The sequence below is a fragment of the Muscardinus avellanarius genome (genome assembly GCF_963383645.1).
Source record: "Muscardinus avellanarius genome assembly, chromosome: 8".
Lineage (NCBI taxonomy): Eukaryota > Metazoa > Chordata > Mammalia > Rodentia > Gliridae > Muscardinus > Muscardinus avellanarius.
Genome location: NC_137794.1, coordinates 53,822,123 through 53,838,917, shown reverse-complemented (window position 1 = coordinate 53,838,917; position 16,795 = coordinate 53,822,123). Strand labels below are relative to the sequence as shown.

At 44.4% G+C, this 16,795-nt stretch overlaps 1 protein-coding gene across 1 annotated transcript in view; it reads left to right on the top strand.

Moving 5' to 3' along the window:
- Nucleotides 1-647: 647 nt before the first annotated feature.
- The window catches only part of FAXC (failed axon connections homolog, metaxin like GST domain containing), a gene marked incomplete at both ends in the record, with an annotated part of 67,410 nt that continues 51,262 nt past the window's right edge, over nucleotides 648-16,795 (top strand). The window contains 2 exons of the mRNA XM_080699706.1: nucleotides 648-913; nucleotides 6,630-6,765. Of these exons, the coding sequence (XP_080555832.1) occupies nucleotides 648-913; nucleotides 6,630-6,765 (402 nt within the window). The remainder of the gene's footprint in view (nucleotides 914-6,629; nucleotides 6,766-16,795) is intronic.

Here is a 16,795-nt window from a genome sequence, read left to right as displayed (position 1 = left end):
CTGTCAGAGGGAAAATTCCTCTAGCCAGAGTACATTTTGCCATTTGTCAAATCAGACATCTCTCCCTGAGCATCCTGCCAAGACCAAGGTAACCCTACGCTGAGAGTGTTTTTAGAAGCTATGCATGTACACAGAGCTTTCCCCTGGCCAGACAATCAGATTCCCGACCTTAGTCCGGGCCGGGCCCCAGACCCCGCCCGGCCGCCTTCCCTGCCCGCAGCTCGGCGCTCGGCGGCCGGGGTGAGTCCGCGCCCCCTCTCGGCCGGGCGGGCGGGCGGGATCGGGTCGGGATCGGATCGGGATCCGGTGGCGGCGCCGCAGTTCGGCCTTGGGCGTGCCTCCCCGGGCGCAGCCGGCCAGGCGGAGGCCGCGGGCGCGGAGATGCGGGGCGGGGGCAGGGCGCGCGGTAGGTGACTCTCCCGCCGCCGTTTCCCGGCCCCGGAGCCATGACATCACGCGGCCCGCTCCCGGCGCCGACACAAAGAGCGGCGCGGAGAGGCCGCCCCCGGGGGAGCCGGCGGCCGCCCGCCCGCGCCCCGGCCCCGCCGCCGCCCGCGCCCGCCGCGCGCCGCTGAGCCCGCGCCCGCCGCCCTCCGCCCTGCCCATGCGGCGGCGCGGGCCGCGAGGGGCGCCGAGCCGGCCGCAGCATGCACTGGGGGGTGGGCTTTGCCTCGTCCCGGCCGTGCGTGGTGGATCTGAGCTGGAACCAGGGCGTCTCCTTCTTCGGCTGGTGGGCCGGGTCCGAGGAGCCCTTCTCCTTTTATGGGGACATCATCGCTTTCCCTTTGCAGGATTACGGTGGGATCATGGCAGGGCTGGGCTCCGATCCCTGGTGGAAGAAAACCCTTTACTTGACCGGGGGAGCTTTGCTGGCCGCAGCTGCGTATCTGCTCCACGAACTCCTGGTCATTAGGTGAGCCGGAGAGGGCCCCGCGCGCCGGCGCCCGCCCACAGGGGCGCCCGGACAGGGGGGCCTGCGCGAGGGGGTCCCTGCCGGCCCCCTCGGCCACGCCGCCGCCCAGGCGCCCACGGCCAGCCCTCACCTTCCGCTCAAGGCCTTCCGTGGTCACCTGGCCGTGAGGGGCAGCTTGGAGAATTAAACTGGTATCGGGAGGGAAGAACATTTGTCTCCCAATGGTTACTGCCAGAAGCAGAAATGTTGTAGGTCATTAGTTGTTATCCGGCAAAATAGTATAAAAAATGTCCTTAGGAGAATCCTGAGTGCAGTGTGTTTGCAGCAATAGAATTAGGCTTTGTAGAAATACTAAGTCACACTTTCAGGAAATGCCTCATTGGTCTGTAGGTAATAATGCTGGACTATTAACTACTAACCTCATGTTTGACTTTAAAACGTTAGATCTCCACCATCCTTTCCTAAATTTTATCAAGAGGCTGCAATTGCAAAAACCTCCAGAAACCCTTGGGCCTCTGTTCAAGATGCATGGCTAAGTGGAGTAGTGGAGTACCCTGCAGTTTTGATGCAGCCTTAACCTGGGTATCTGCTTATCTGCTGTTGGATGCTAAACACCATCTTCAGGCTTAAATGTCATTGTTGTGTGAGCTGTAGGAGAACCAAGGGCTGGACTAGCACATGGGCGCGTTTGACATAACACGGAGTCACCCAGGGCAGCAAACAGTGGCATCCGCAGAATGTTTACGGGATTGACTTGGAAGTTCCGGGAAATGGAGACCCCTGCTGTTGGTACATCCAGTCCTACAGGAGATCTCTGTTGAGCAGAGCAGGAACTGAGGCAGTTTCTGGCTAATTGATATCACAGTTTGTGGTTAACATTTTCATGCATTTGAGCCTTCAGTCACTGGAAGATGACACAAAGCAGAGCAATCTTCAGTAGCTCAGAATGTCCCTCCTGGCTAGTGTTTTCTGAAGAAGGAGACATGTGTCCACACCACCTTTTTCCAGGGGGACATTCTGCAGGGGAGGTTATTATAACAAAGGCAGTGGCAGGTGACCTTTAAGAGGCCTGCAGGGATCCCAAGAGGGCATTGTGACTGTGCCTTGAATCCTTCCTGTGTCGGAGAGGGTGGAAAATCATTTAGGTAGGGGAAAATGTGTTGGTTTCCATAGTAGTTATTTACAATTGAGAACTGAGAAATTTGTTTTAAGTTTGCCACCTATTTAATTCCTCTGATCTAGCCCAGTGCACCAATGCATCTAGTTGAACCAAGTTAAAAAAAAAAAAAAGGAAAGTGAATTAGCTCTCAAGATTATTCTGCTTGTGCTAGTTTTAGAACCCTATTTCAAATCTATTTCAAGTTAGGTTTCAAGCCAAGTCAAGATGGGAAACATTTGGGCAGTATTTGAGACAGTAACTAGTTGTTTCTCAATCCTATTCCAGTCTAAAGCCTTTGAGGATCTGGAACCCTGTGGCTTCTCAGCAGTTCTTCACTTGGTGGAGAGAGTGGAGGCTTCCCAGGGCGGAATCTAAACATGGCTTAAGTGACCTTGCAGAAATAGTGAGGAGCTCAGAGCTCTCCTCAGAGTAAGCCACACCCTGGCAGGTGCAGTCCCTGGGCTCTGGAGAGGCCTCTGCCCACAGATGGCTCCTTCCCCACTCAGGGGACCACAAACCCAATACTGGATACTTGTTTGAATTAAATTAAGGAGTGTTTTTTTTTTTTAAATGTGCCTTTATACAAAAATGTACTTTATTGGTACACTGTAATGATGCCAGGTATTGGGATTAAGGTGTTCCAAATCCTTCATTTGTTCACTGTGTCTTCTTTACAAACTTTTAGGATGAATTGGTAAGCAAATAATAGAAAGGGTTGTCTATTTTTGAACACTTAGTAGGGACTCTGGCTATGCATGCTTCACAGGCATGATTGCATTTATCCCTGACAACTGTCACTCTGAGGCTTGATCTCCATTTTATAGATAAGGAAGCTGCAGCTGAGGGAGGTTAAGCAATTTGCCCAGGATCGCACAGTAAGAGTAGTAGGGTCCAGATTCAAGTGTGAAAATGTGTCCACATGTGGAGCCTGCACTTTTCACCAGGGCTTTCTAGGAAGTGTCCATCCTGAAATATTTTGTTGAAGGAATAGAAAGAGAAAATGTGGAGAACTGGGGCATGACCCCGGGAAGACAGGCATGTGGCAGGGCTTGACTTCTTGCCAGCTTGTAGGAGAAGACTGGCAGAGGAAAAAGACAGGACCCTTGAGGACTGAGGCTTCAGAGTTTACAGTATCTAGACTTACACGTAAGGTGAAATAGAAGTTTCAATCAATCACCTGTATAGTTTAGGAAAAAAAAAGTAAAATATGTGGGATGGAAACTGGAAACTTCCTTGGAATAACTCCACTGCCTGAGTTCACTGGCAGCTGCAGACTTCACCACCCTGTTTGGGCTTTCTGCTACACAGACTTAATCTTGGTCTATGGCTGTGTCTCCAGAATAGAAAATAAAGTTGATAGGTGAGAATTATTTAGGAATTCTAATTAACGAGTATAACCAAAGCGGATGGGGGGGGGAGATAGGTGTTCATCTAGGATGATATTTGGAGACTAATCTGTGTTTTTTCCAGCACCATAGTTTTAATCAGATTTTGTCCCAACCCTTTATTTTCCATTGGTGGAGATAGTCTGGCAGCTATCTTAAATTCAGTCAGTTGTTTGGAAATTTGTTATTTGTAAATTGAATGAGTAAGGACTTCATTACCAGTAGCTCATTTGTACCTTTGATGCTCCAGCTCAGCCTATCCTAGCAAACTTATTTAGTGACTCAGAGTTGACCATGGATCAGCGTCTGAGCTCAACAAACTAGAGATTGATTCATCAGCCAGCAGGAGGCATGGTCGTTGGGGATTTCCTAAGCCATGCAAGTAGAAGCTGATCTGCTACTAGATTAGCTAGCGATTTGGTCCTCTGCAGACCTTATCTTATACAAGCCTCATTATGAGGACACTGTATAAAATTTGGCTGTATGGGAAGAAACTTGCTGGATCCTCTACTCCCTTAGAGAGAGGTTTCTGACATGTGAAGGGAGGGGGGAGTCTCTGGGACCAAATTGGGTGTAAATTCAGATTCTGATTTTAATTAGCCATAGACATTGGATATCATAATAAACTCTTGATTACTCAGCTTTCTTGTCTGTAAAATGGGCATAAAATAGCAGCCTTCCTCGCAAGGCATTTTAATGTGTTATCACACATGAAGTGCTTAGGACAGAGTAGGCATTCAATAAGGCTCAGACACCGCCAGCTGTTATGGCTTGAATGGTCTGAATCAAACTGGCTGTGTTAGTAAAGATAGTGGAGAAATTGCCCATTTTGGCATCTTTGAAATATTTCAGAGCTTGGGAAATGGAGTCATTGCAGACTTGATTTATGATGGTATTCTTTGGTCCAGTTAGTTACCTTCTCTGAGGTTTAGTTTCCTTTTGTGAAGTATGATGTCTCGAATTTATTTATTTATTTATTTATTTATTTATTTTTGCAGTACTGAAGATGGAAAAAAAAAAAAAAACAGGGGCATTCTACCTCTGATCTACACCCCCAGCCCTATTTCTTCTTCTTCTTCTTTTTTTTTTTTTTTGTCTTTTTTATTTCTGAAACAGAGTCTCACTGAGTAGCGAAGAGCCTCGCTAAGTAGCTAAGGCTGTCCAGGAACCGTGACCCTCCAGGCTTCACCTCCCAAATGCTGGGATTACAAGTGTGCACCACCACACCCGGCCCTCATGTTCTGAATTTAAACTGTAATAATACTCATTCTGTAGTGTTATTGTTGGAATTGAGGAAATTAATGGACATGCTGTATATAATGTCATTGGCATATGGTTGGCACATAATTAGATTCATTTTTATGACATGCCCCAAATTAACCATTAAAATTATCTTGTTCTGTCCAGTGCAGCAAGGGAGTTTATATTAATCTCTCCTTTCAGTTCTTAAATTTTTGCCTCTAATTCACATGAAAATATCACTTTAGAATGTGAATATTTTGCTGGACAAAATCAGTTAATTATCAAGTGTATTATTTTATGCTGACTAGGAACATAGTCTTAAGTGGGTTCTTGATTTTAATGTGAACTGATTTCAATATTTGAACTTACACATATTTCACCTAAATGAAAACCTTTATTTTATCATGAATAATGCTAGAGAAAAAGCAAATATTTTTATTCATTTGACTTGACCGGTATTTTCAAAATGATTAAGTCTCATGGGCCCTTGGGTGGCACACTTCTTCAAGACCATCTGTTTGACTAGGTGGGGTACTGAAGTCAGGAGCATTCATGTGATCATGGCAGCGAGCTCGGCTTTCCTTGTGTGGAATTAGGCATAGAATTAAAGTGGGGTCCATGCAAGGGAACTGAAAGATCAGGGAGAGCCTGAGGGAAGAATGAGGCTTACTTGACTGGAAATGGCTGGAGAGAAAGAAGGAGAGTCCAGAAGGTTCCTGAGGGCTGCTGTAGGAATGGGGCTGTGTGAAATGATGGGATTTTGTAGATTAAGGCGGTAAGACTGTGTCTCTGGATGAGAATAAATCCCACTGTTCCTCTTTAATGCTGAAAAGTCACTTAATATTTAGATGTTACCTTACTCAATAAGTTAATATTGAGTAAGATAATATTTGTAAATATGATAATACATGATAATCAGCACAGAATTGGTATTGTCTTCACTCTCTTGGTGAAGAGAGGTTGAGAGGTCTGCAGTGATATGGCCGGCGGGAAGCAGGGCTTGTACCTGACCATGGGTGTCCAGACTTGGAATCCAGCATGTTCTCCAGTGTGGCGGCTACTGAAAACTTACCCAGGGAAGTCCTCCTTGCCCCAAAGAGTAGCCAAAGGAAAAGGTGAACGTGTGGCTGAGACAGAAGAAAAGAGAAAAGTATGATGTGTGGCCAAGGTGAGCACCCTGGGAAGAGAGAGGAGAGATTAGCAAGAGAGGCAGCCAGTCCAGAATTCAGGCTCCATAGCACTGCATGTAAAAGGCCCGGTGAGGACACAGCCCCTGAGAAGAGGGACCAGAATGTTTAGAGTCTCAGAGCTCAGGGTGCCTGCAGACTCGGATCAGGGCAGGGCAAGCTTGCACTGTTACTCCTGAGCCTTAAGTGTGAAGTGACTGTTTCATAGTGAAGTCTACAAGAACCTAAGTGCCGGCTACCTCTGTCCAGGTTCTACCATTACTAGCAATGTGACTGAGCAGGTGACTCCTCTGTGCCCCACTTTATTCATTTACAGAATATATATATGATAATAGGTTCACCTTCATGAGAAGAAGGCTATTATAAAGATTCAGTGGAACAGGAACTGTAAAACCTTTGGAATCGTATGTGTTACATACTAAACACAAAATTTCATTTTTATCCATCCGACTTGTCTCTGGAAGGCAAACATAGCTGGCCAGAGAAGACGGGCTCTTGTCCCAGAAACTATTCTTCCTGCTCATAGTCTACAGAGAGCCGAAGGAGGTTGACTCGTAGTTACTTTTTCTATTGGAATCATGGTAATATCAGAGTTTGCAAAGTTCTGTTATGTTTTGACCAGATTCCTACCCTCTGAGTGCTGGAAGAGGTAAGCCCCGGTGTGTTCAGCAGGGCTCCCTCAAGAACTAAGGGAACAGAGCATATAACATGTGTGTTGTTCTTATTTCTCTTGATTTTGACAGGAAACAGCAAGAGATTGACTCCAAAGATGCTATTATTTTGCATCAGTTTGCAAGACCTAACAATGGTGTCCCCAGTCTATCTCCTTTCTGTTTGAAAATGGAAACCTATTTAAGGATGGCTGACTTACCTTATCAGGTACCTGTTTGCGAATATGCTTTATTCTCCTAACATTGCTATCAGTTAGAGGGGAAGTATTTAATGTCACACAGCCAATGCCAGAGGGCCTAGTCCTTCCTCAGACAGATACTTGACTCTGGGTTTGTTGATTGTACATCCATTTTAATGATGGATCAAAAGAGAATGGGCTTTTGAGGGGTTCAGGGCCGTTTTATTTTCCTTTAACAGAGTTTTTAAAAATTCTATTTATAGGTGGAACATATTGAAAATGTTATACATTTAGACTGTGCTTGGTGCCCTCTCTCCTTCCCCTAACAGAGTATTTTTTGGCTGGTGGTTTGGACAGGCCTCCTGGGCAGTTGTTGACAATGCTGAAGGCCATTGCCTCATGACATTTTTCATGTGGGTTTTTGTTTATTAACAGCATTATATTTTGTTTTTCATTAATCTAATGTTAGATAGCCCAGTAGGCACCAGGTAGACACATGTATATATTGTGAGAGCTTTTCTTTTCTTTTCTTTTTTTTTTTTTTTGCGGGTCTGGGGATGGAACCCAGGGGTATTTGACCTCTGAGCTACACCCCCTGCCCTGATTTGTATTCCTTATTTTGAAACAGGGTCTCACTAAGTTGCGGAGAACCTCACTAAGTAGCTGAGGCTGTCTGTGAACCGTCATCCTCCGGTCTCAGCCTCCCAAATGCTGGGATTACAAGCGTGTGCCACCACGCCCGGCTTTGTGAGAGCTTTTCTATGTTCTTTTCTAGTAGCTTTTAGGGAAACATTCACTCATTTCAGCATTAAAGAATGAGCAGAAGAGAGGCAGGCATGGTGGTGCACACTTGTAATCCTAGCATTTGGGAGGCTGAGACAAAAGGATCGCGGTTTGCAGACAGCCTCAGCTACTTAGTGAGGCCCTTGGCAACTGAGTGAGACCCTGTTTCAAAATAAATAACAAAAAATAGGGCTGGGGGTGTAGTGTGGAGGTAGAATGCCCCTGGGTTTCATCCTCAGTACCGAAAAAAAAAAAAGATAACAATAATGAGCAGAAGAATGTACCTTTCTCTCTGACTAATGCTTGAGCTGTCTCACAATTTCAATATGTTGGGTTTTCATTGCTATTTTATTTTATTTATTTATTTTTTTGTGGTACTAGGGATGGAACCCAGGGGCATTCTACCTCTGAGCTATGCTCCCAGCCCTGTTTTTATTTTTTATTTTGAAACAGGGTCTCACTGCGTTGCCATGGGCCTCACTAAGGAACTGAGGCTGGCTGCGAACTGAGATCCTTCTGTCTCAGCCTCCCAAATGCTGGGATTACAAGTGTGTGCCACCACGCCCAGTTTAGAGTTTGTTTTAAATAGCAAGAAAAAGTTATTCATTAGAAAGTAGAAGCCGGGTGTGGTGGTCAACACTTGTAATTCCAGCATTTGGGAAGCTGAGACAGGAGGATCTGGGTTCGGGAACAGCCTCAGCTACTTAGTGAGGCCCTCTGCAACTCAGTGAGACCCGGTTTCAAAGTAAAGAATAAAAAATAGGGCAGGGGGTGTAGCTCAGAGAAAGAATGCCCCTGGGTTCCATCCCCAGACCCGCAAAATAAATAAATAAATAAAGAAAGAATAAAAAATAGGGCTGGAGGTGTAGCTCGGAGGTCGAATGCCCCTGGGTTCCGTCCCCAGACCCGCAAAAAAAAAAATAAATAAAAATAAAAATAAATAAAAATAAATAAATAAATAAAAATAAAAAATAGGGCAGGGGGTGTAGCTTGGAGGTCAAATGCCTCTGAGTTCCATCCCCAGACCCACAAAAAAAAAAAAAAAAAAGAAAAGAAAAAAGAAAACAAAATACAGAATAAAAATATAGGGCTGAGGGTATAGCTGGGAGGTAGAATGTCCCTGGGTTCCATCCCCAGTTCTGAAAAAAATAAAAGTTAAAGAAAAAGAAAGTAGGAAAGAGGCCGGGCATGGTGGTGCACAACTGTAATTCTAGTACTTAGGAGGCTGAGACAGGAAGATCAGAGGTTCAAGGACCACCTCAGCAACATAGCAAGACTCTCCGTGAGATCCTGTTTCAAAACAAAACATAAAAAGGGCAGTCGGTGTGCCTCTGAGGTAGAATGCCCCTGAGATCAATTCTCAGTACCAAAAGAAAAAAAAAAAAAAGGCAGTAGATTGGGTAGTAGTAGTGGTGCACACCAGGCACACCTATAATCTCAGTACTTGAAAGGCTGAAAAAGGATTGAGGCCAGTCTCAGCAACTTAGTGAGAGCCTGTTTCAAAATAAAAAATAAAATAGGCCTGGGGTGTATAACTTGGAGATAGAATGCCTCTGGGTTCAATTCTCAGTGACATTTAAAAAGGTAGATATGTAAAGAGCTCTATACCCATAGAACATGTAATTACTTTTATTTTCACCATTTTTATTTTTATTTATTTATTTATTTTTTGGTACTGGGGTTCCTGGAAGCCCTTCTACCTCTGGGCTACACTCCCAGACTTATTTTTACATTTTTATTTGGAAACAGGGTCTCCTAAGCCAGCTCAAGTGGCTGGCTTCGAACCTGCGCGATCCTCCTGTCTCTGCCTCCCAAGCGCGGGAATTACAAGCGTGCGCCACCACGCCCGGCTCATTTTTAAATTGGTGCATTGCAGGCCTACATTATGATGAGGTTAGAGTGATAGACAGACGAGCACACTGCACTTGGTGACCTCCCCCGGCTCCGGCCCCTTCCCTCCTCCCGCACTGTGGAGACTGGCATCGAGCACCCTGTACATACCTCATGTCCACTGAAGTGCTTCCTTCACCAAATCTCCTTCCTCCACCTGCCTCCCTGCCCTCCCCCACCCCCATCACTCCATTAGGGTGTCTCCTCCTCTGTCCGGAGTCCCTTCTTTATCCCAGTTTCTCCCTAGCTCCCATATATGAGAGAAAACCTCTGACCCTTCATTTTTTGTGGCTGACTAATCTCAGCATAAAATTCTCTATAGTTTCATCCATTTTCCTGCAAATGACATAATTTTGTTTTTCTTTATCATCGAGTAGAATTCCATTGTGTGTATGCCCCATACGTTTTAATTTTATTTATTTATTTATTTATTTATTTATTTATTTATTTATTTATTTATTTATGGGTCTGGGGATGGAACCCAGGGCATTCGACCTCCGAGCTACACACCCCCAGCCCTATTTTTTATTCTTTATTTTGAAACCGAGTCTCACTAAGTTGCGGAGGGCCTCACTAAGTAGTTGAGGCTGTCCGTGAATCGTGATCCTCTGGTCTCAGCCTCCCAAATGCTGGGATTACAAGCGTGCGCCACCACGCCCGGCTTATGTCCCATAATTTTTGGTACATCTGTTGATGGGCAGTGTGGCTGGTTCCATAATTTGGGCCATTATGTTTTCACCCCCTTTTTTTTTTTTTTTGCAGAACTGGGGATTGAATCCAGGGGCATTCTACCTCCGAGCCACACCCTCTCCCATCCCTACATTTTTATTCTTTATATTGCAGAGGGCCTCACTGAGTAGCTGAGGCTGGCTGGGAGCCCATATCCTCCTGGCTCAGCCTCCCAAGTACTGGGATTGCAAGCATATGCCAACATGCTCACCTTCATTATTTAAAAAAAAATATACACAGACTAAGCGAAAGCCTTAGTAAATTCTAAGGAATCAGTATCACAGACTCTATTTTCTCTGACCACAAAATTAAAAAGAATTATAAAAACAAAGCTTGGCTATAAAGGAAACTGTAAGGGAAATTAAAAAAAATACATAGAGGCTGGGCATGGTGGCACATGCTTGTAATCCTAGCATTTGGGAGGTGGAGACCTTAGCTACTTAGCAAGGCCCTTTGCAACTCAGGGAGACCCTTTTTCAAAAAATGAAGACTAGGAAAAAAAAAAAAAAAAGCTTTGCTTTGTTTTTGTAGTGATTGTTCTGAAAACCCAAATTTGTGTTTATTTACTCCTTCTCACTTATTAACTCTTAAGTCTGAATTTACCGTGCAATAACACATGTCAGCAGTTAACATGTACTTTGAGTTTTCCTTTCTTCCCAGCCCTCATCCAATTGTGTTGCTGGAGCTTAACATTTTAATTCTGAAATTTTGGCAGCCCTTTCCATTTTTGTTCTTTTCAGACAACAAACTTTATTAGGTTATTTGACTAGCTTTATTTTCCACATATTTCACCCTACAAGATTTACTTAAATTTATTTATTTATTTATATTAGAAATTGAACCCAGTGGCATTTTACCTCCAAGTTATATCCCCAGATGAATTTTTTATTTTTATTGTGAAAGTGTCTCACTAGGTTGATGAGAGTCTCACTACTTGCTGAGGCCGTTCTCAAACCTGTGATCCTCCTGTCTCAGCTTCCCAAGTACTGGATACAAGCATGTGCCACCACGCCTGGCTTTACCTTTTTATTTTTATTTTTTTGTGGTACTGGGGACAGAACCCAGGGGCATTCTACCTTTGAGCTACACCCCCAGCCCAATTTTATATTCTTTATTTTGAAACAGGGTCTCACTGAGTTGCAAAGGGCCTCACTAAATAGCTGAGGCTGGCTGCGAACCGTAATCCTCCCGTCTCAGCCTCTACTTTTTTATTTTTTATTTTTATTTTTATTTTTATTTTTTTGTTGCGGGTCTGGGGGTGGAACCCAGGGGCATTTGACCTCCGAGCTACACCCTTGCCCTATTTTTTATTCTTTATTTTTAAACCGGGTCTCACTGAGTTGCAGAGGGCCTCACTAAGTAGCTGAGGTTGTCTGAGAACCGTGATCCTCCAGGTCTCAGCCTCCCGAATGCTGGGATTACAAGCGTGTGCCACCACGCCCGGCTTCTACTTTTTATTTTTAATCTTTATTTATTTTATTTTTTCGCAGTACTGGGGATTGAACCCATGAGCATCCAACCTTTGAGTTACAACCCCAATCCTTATTTTTATTTTTATTTTATTTTATTTTTTTGAAACAGGGTCTCACTAAGTTGTTGAGGGCATCACTAAGTTTCTGAGGCTGGTCTTGAACCTGTGATCCTCTTGCCTCTGTCTCCCCCAATCCCTCACTCTGAGTACTGGAATTCCAGGTGTGCACACCCACACCTGGCTTTACTTTCTTGACGAATATTTTCAGAGTGAGCCTTTATGTGGCAGATTCTTTTAGAATTTGCTTATAATATTATTACTTTTGTGTGTGTGTGTGTGTGTGGTACTGAGGATGGAACCCAGAAACGATATACCTCTGAGCTACACTCCCAGCCTTATTTTCTTTTGAGACAGGGTCTAAGTTACTGAGCACTGGCTTCAAACTCATGATCCTCCTGTTTTGCTCAGCCTCCCAAAACAGGGATTACAGGTTTGTGCCATCTCACCTGGCTTGCTTTTAATATCTTAATGTTCCCAAGTTTCATTATAATGTACCTTGCTGGGAATCTTTATGTATGTATCCTTTCTGGTCATTTATAGGCTCTTTTAGTCTGAGGTCCCTTATTTTTTTTTTAATTCTGGGGAATTAATGATAATTGTCTTAAAGTATTTCCTTTTCTTTTATATTTATTCCCTCTCCTTCTTTCCTATTCCCCAAGGTCTGGATATTAAGACATTCGCTTTTGCTTTCCGTGTGTCTGCACTCTCTACTTTAATTCCTCTCTGTTCTTTCTGGGGCGTGCCTGTCTCTGGGCTTCCTCTGCCCTGTTCTGTTCTGTTCTTATGTCCATTGTGCTATTTATCTCATCTACTGTGTTTCTTATTTCCACTGTTTTTCTTAATATTTTCCCTTAGTTGGTATTATGAATCTCTTTGTTTTTTTCTGTGGGGGATATTTATCATGTTACTTAAAAGCTTTTGATCTCACCTAGTAATTCTGCTTCACATAGTATATATTCACTTTTCTCTTATCGTCGTGGTCCTTCTCTGATGCCTGGTTATTTTGGTATGAGAGCTCCTTTTACCCGGAATGACAGCTTCCCTGCCTGGGAGTTTGCACTGGGCAAGGGCTGAAGCTTAGGCTTTGAGAAAGTTTAAGAAAAGGAAGTGTGTAGCTGGGCATGGTGGCACATGCCTGTAATCCAAATACTTGGGATGCTGAGACTGGAGGATTGATGGTTTAAGGCAGACTCAGCAACTTAGTGAGATTCTGTTTCTAAATAAATAAATAAATAAACAAATACATAAATAAATAGGGATGAGTGTATCACTCTGAAGTTGGGCATCCCTGAATTTAATTCTTAGTACAAAAAAAAAAAAAAAGGAAGAAGCTGAGCTGTGTGCATCACCAACACACTGCATTCTCTTTGGTTTGTTGCCATACCTACCCCCTCATGGCTCTTACAGAGTGTCAGCACTGGGAGGAGGGGTCTCCTTGAGTTGCAGTGGACATCCATGGGATGTCCCCACAAATGTCCCTCTAACTCCTGACTCCCTGTTGCCTATGCTTCCTGAGCCAACGCACAGGAGGGGCTGGTATTGGCGGTGACTCTCCAGGGCGGTGCCGGGGCCAGACAAGCCGCACACTTCCAGCTTACCCAGTGCTGTGGTACTGGGGGGTAGCGCCCAATATGGGGATCAGGCAGGGCATGGGATGTTTGGGGACCGAAAAAGGGACTTCATGACTAGGAGACGGAGTGGGAGGGCGAATCAGGACCGGTATGCAGGACTTGCTGAGCTGGCAATGGAGGAGAAAATCGCAGTAAAACAAACAAGACTCTAATCATCTAAGTGCACTGGGTCAGATCTCAAGGATCGTTGTTTCCCTTGGAGTTGGCAGCCAGCACTTGGAGATGTGTGTCACCCAGGGACTTGAATTGAGGGAGGAGCTTGCTGCCCGGCAGCTCCTTGTCCTTCCTGTCATCACTCCCGACTAGATCACTTCACTAGAGCGCTGGGCGAGTTAGACCCTCCACAATGCCACATGGCCACCACAAGAAGGAACTCTGTGAAAGGTAAATGAGATAAAAGGATTCTGCTGTGCAAAATTATCCCATCGCCTTAACTGATCTAGTCCAGCCCCCTGCACAGCAACGGAGATGACACCATCTAGCCGCCGCCTGCTGTCAGCCTGCCTGTGTCTCAGCCCTTCTGTCTCCTGGTCCAACAGTTCACACTCAGTCAGATCATTCTATCCATTTCTCATCCCTCACAGGTGGTCCTGCCCCTCCCTCTGCAAAGGTCTACCCATCCTAAACATCCAGTCCAAATGTCACCCTGCTCAGAACTATTCTAGGGTGCACAGATTATCTGCCCTTCCTACATGCTCTCACTGTCGAGTGTTTACTGTCCTCTGCTGCAGAAAACTGTTTTCACATCTCTGCCCTTAGACCTCACTCCCCTCTGTACTTGGTACAGGTTTATCTTTACCCTTTCTTTTTTTTTTTTTTTTTTTTTTTTTTGGTACTAGAGATTGAACCCAGGGGCATTCTACCTTTGAACTAGACCTCCAACCCTTTTTTTATTTTTTATTTTAACACACACACACACACACACACACACACACACACACATATATATATATAATTTTTTTTTTGGGTGGTACTGGAGGTGGAACCCAGAGGCTTTCTACCTCCAGGCTATACTCCCAGACCTTTTTTATATTTTATTTGGAAACAGGGTCTCACTAAGTTGCTGAGAGCCTCACTAAGTAGCTGAGGTTGGCTTTGAACTTGTGCAATCCTCCTGCCTCAGCCTCCCAAGCGCGGGGATTACAAGGGTGTGCCACCACGCCCGGCTTAACACATATTTTTTTATTGAAAATAAATGGTATATATTTAAACTGTACTTGGTGCCCTCTCCCCCCATCCCCGTTTTCCCTTCCCCACCTCCCACCAATGATTGTCCAGGGTAACCATGCTATATTCATACTTTTACACATATTTGGATGTAGCCCCTCATTAATCAAGTTCAGCCTTCCTCCTCTCCTATATTTCCATTCAAACTTTGCTGAGATTTCCTTTCCATTACCTGGAGTCCCTCTGGTATCCTCTATGCTCCCTAGTTTGGGCATATTAGAGAAAACATATGTCTCCTCTCTTTCTGTGCTTGGCTGATCTCACTTAACATAATGCTCTCCAGGACTTTCCATCTTCTTGCAAATGACATGATTTTGTTCTTTATGGCTGAATAGAATTCCATTGTGTGTATTTCCCATAATTTTGCAATCCATTCATATTTTGATGGGGACCCTGGGTTGGTTCCATATTTTGGCTATTACGAATTGTGCTGCTATGAAAATCAGTATGCATATGTTGTTGTAGTTCTCTGATTTCAACCCCTTTGGAAAAATACCTAGGAGTGGTAGAGCTGGATCATATGGTGGATCTATTCCCAATTTTCTAAGGAATCTCCACACAGATCTCCATAGTGACTGAACTACTTTGCACTCCCACCAACAGTGTAAGAGTTCTTTCCCCACATCCTCGCCAGCATTTGTTATTGTTTGATTTCTTTATGCTTGCCACTCTGACTGGGGTTAGATGGAATCTCAGTGTAGTTCTGATTTGCATCTCCCTGATGGCTAACAATGTAGAACATCTTTTCATGTATCTATTGGCCATTTGTATCTCTTCTTTTGTAAAGTGTCTATTCAGTTCAATTGCCCATTTCTTGATTGGGTTGTTTGTTTTGCTAGTGTAGAGTCTTTTGAGTTCTTTGTTTATTCTGGATATTAGCCCCCTACCAGAGTGGTGACTGGTAAAGATCTTCTCCCATTCTGTAGGCTTCCTCTTTAGGTTATTGATTGTTTCCTTTGATGAGAAGAAACTTTTTAGTTTGATGCCATCCCATGACCCCAACCCTTTTTATTTTTTATTTTGAAACAAGATCTTGCTAAATCCCAAGTACTGGGATTATAAGCATGCACCACCATGCCCATCTCCTAGTGTAGCTTTTATTTGAAACAGGGTCTTGCTAAATGACCCTGCATTAGCCTCAAACTTGCAATCCTGCTTCCTCAGACTCCTGGGATTATAGGTGCCTGGCTTAAAAATATGAATACGAAATAATAAATATCTAAATAAGAAATAATGACTTGGAAGGATAATCATACTCCTTCTATCTAAATAAGAAATAATGACTTGGAAGGATAATCATACTCCTTCTCAAGACCTCTGTACCGGGCTTCAGACTTCACAGTGAGGGCAGGTGCCATACTACTACACGTACACTCGCTAAAAGCAGCTGCTCTGAAACAGGAACAAAGGTTTTTGGCTACAGGTAAAAAGACCAGTCTTAGCCATCAGCACTTGATGGTTTGAAGGACAGAATGGGAAAGCCACAACATCCCAGCAGCTGCTGCAAACAGCAGGGCTATTTCATCAGGGTGGGGAGAGGGAAAAAGATCTTGAAAGCAGCCACTGAGAAGCCCAGGGCCCTCCAGCCCAAGCCCAGGCTTGCGGGCACATGGACGACTGTCCTTAAGGGGCACGGAATCCAGTAACGTTGAGGCCAATTCAGCATCCAGGTGTGCCTCAGTACACACTCCACACAATATGCAAGGCGTACAGGTCCTATGCAGAGACACCTGAACTAGACACTTTGCAATATTCCATTTTTTATCCCTTGTGGTTTCATTTGACTTTTGGAAAAGGCACGCAGAAATCCTGGTGTGAGCTGGATGTGGTGGCACATGCCTGTCATCCCAGTACTTAAGAGGCTGAAACAGGAGGATCACAAGTTCAAGACCAGTGTTAACAATTTAGCAAGACTCTCAGCAACCTGGTAAGACCCTGTTTAAAATAAAAAGGACTGACATGTAGTTGGATGTAGAAGGCCCCTGGTTCAATCCTGGTACCACAAAACAAAACAAAACAAAACATCTTTTTTTTGGTAGTACTGGGGTTCCTGGAAACCCTTCTACCTCCAGGCTACACTATCAGACCTATTTTTTTATTTGGAAACAAGATCTCTTAAGCCAGCGCAGCAGGCTTAGAACCTGCGCAATCCTCCCGTCTCTGCCTCCCAAGCACAGGGATTTCAAGCGTGCGCCACCATGCCCAGCAAAACAAATCTTGATATGATTTAAGTGAACAACTTGAATAATAGCCATCTTTGTTAATCCC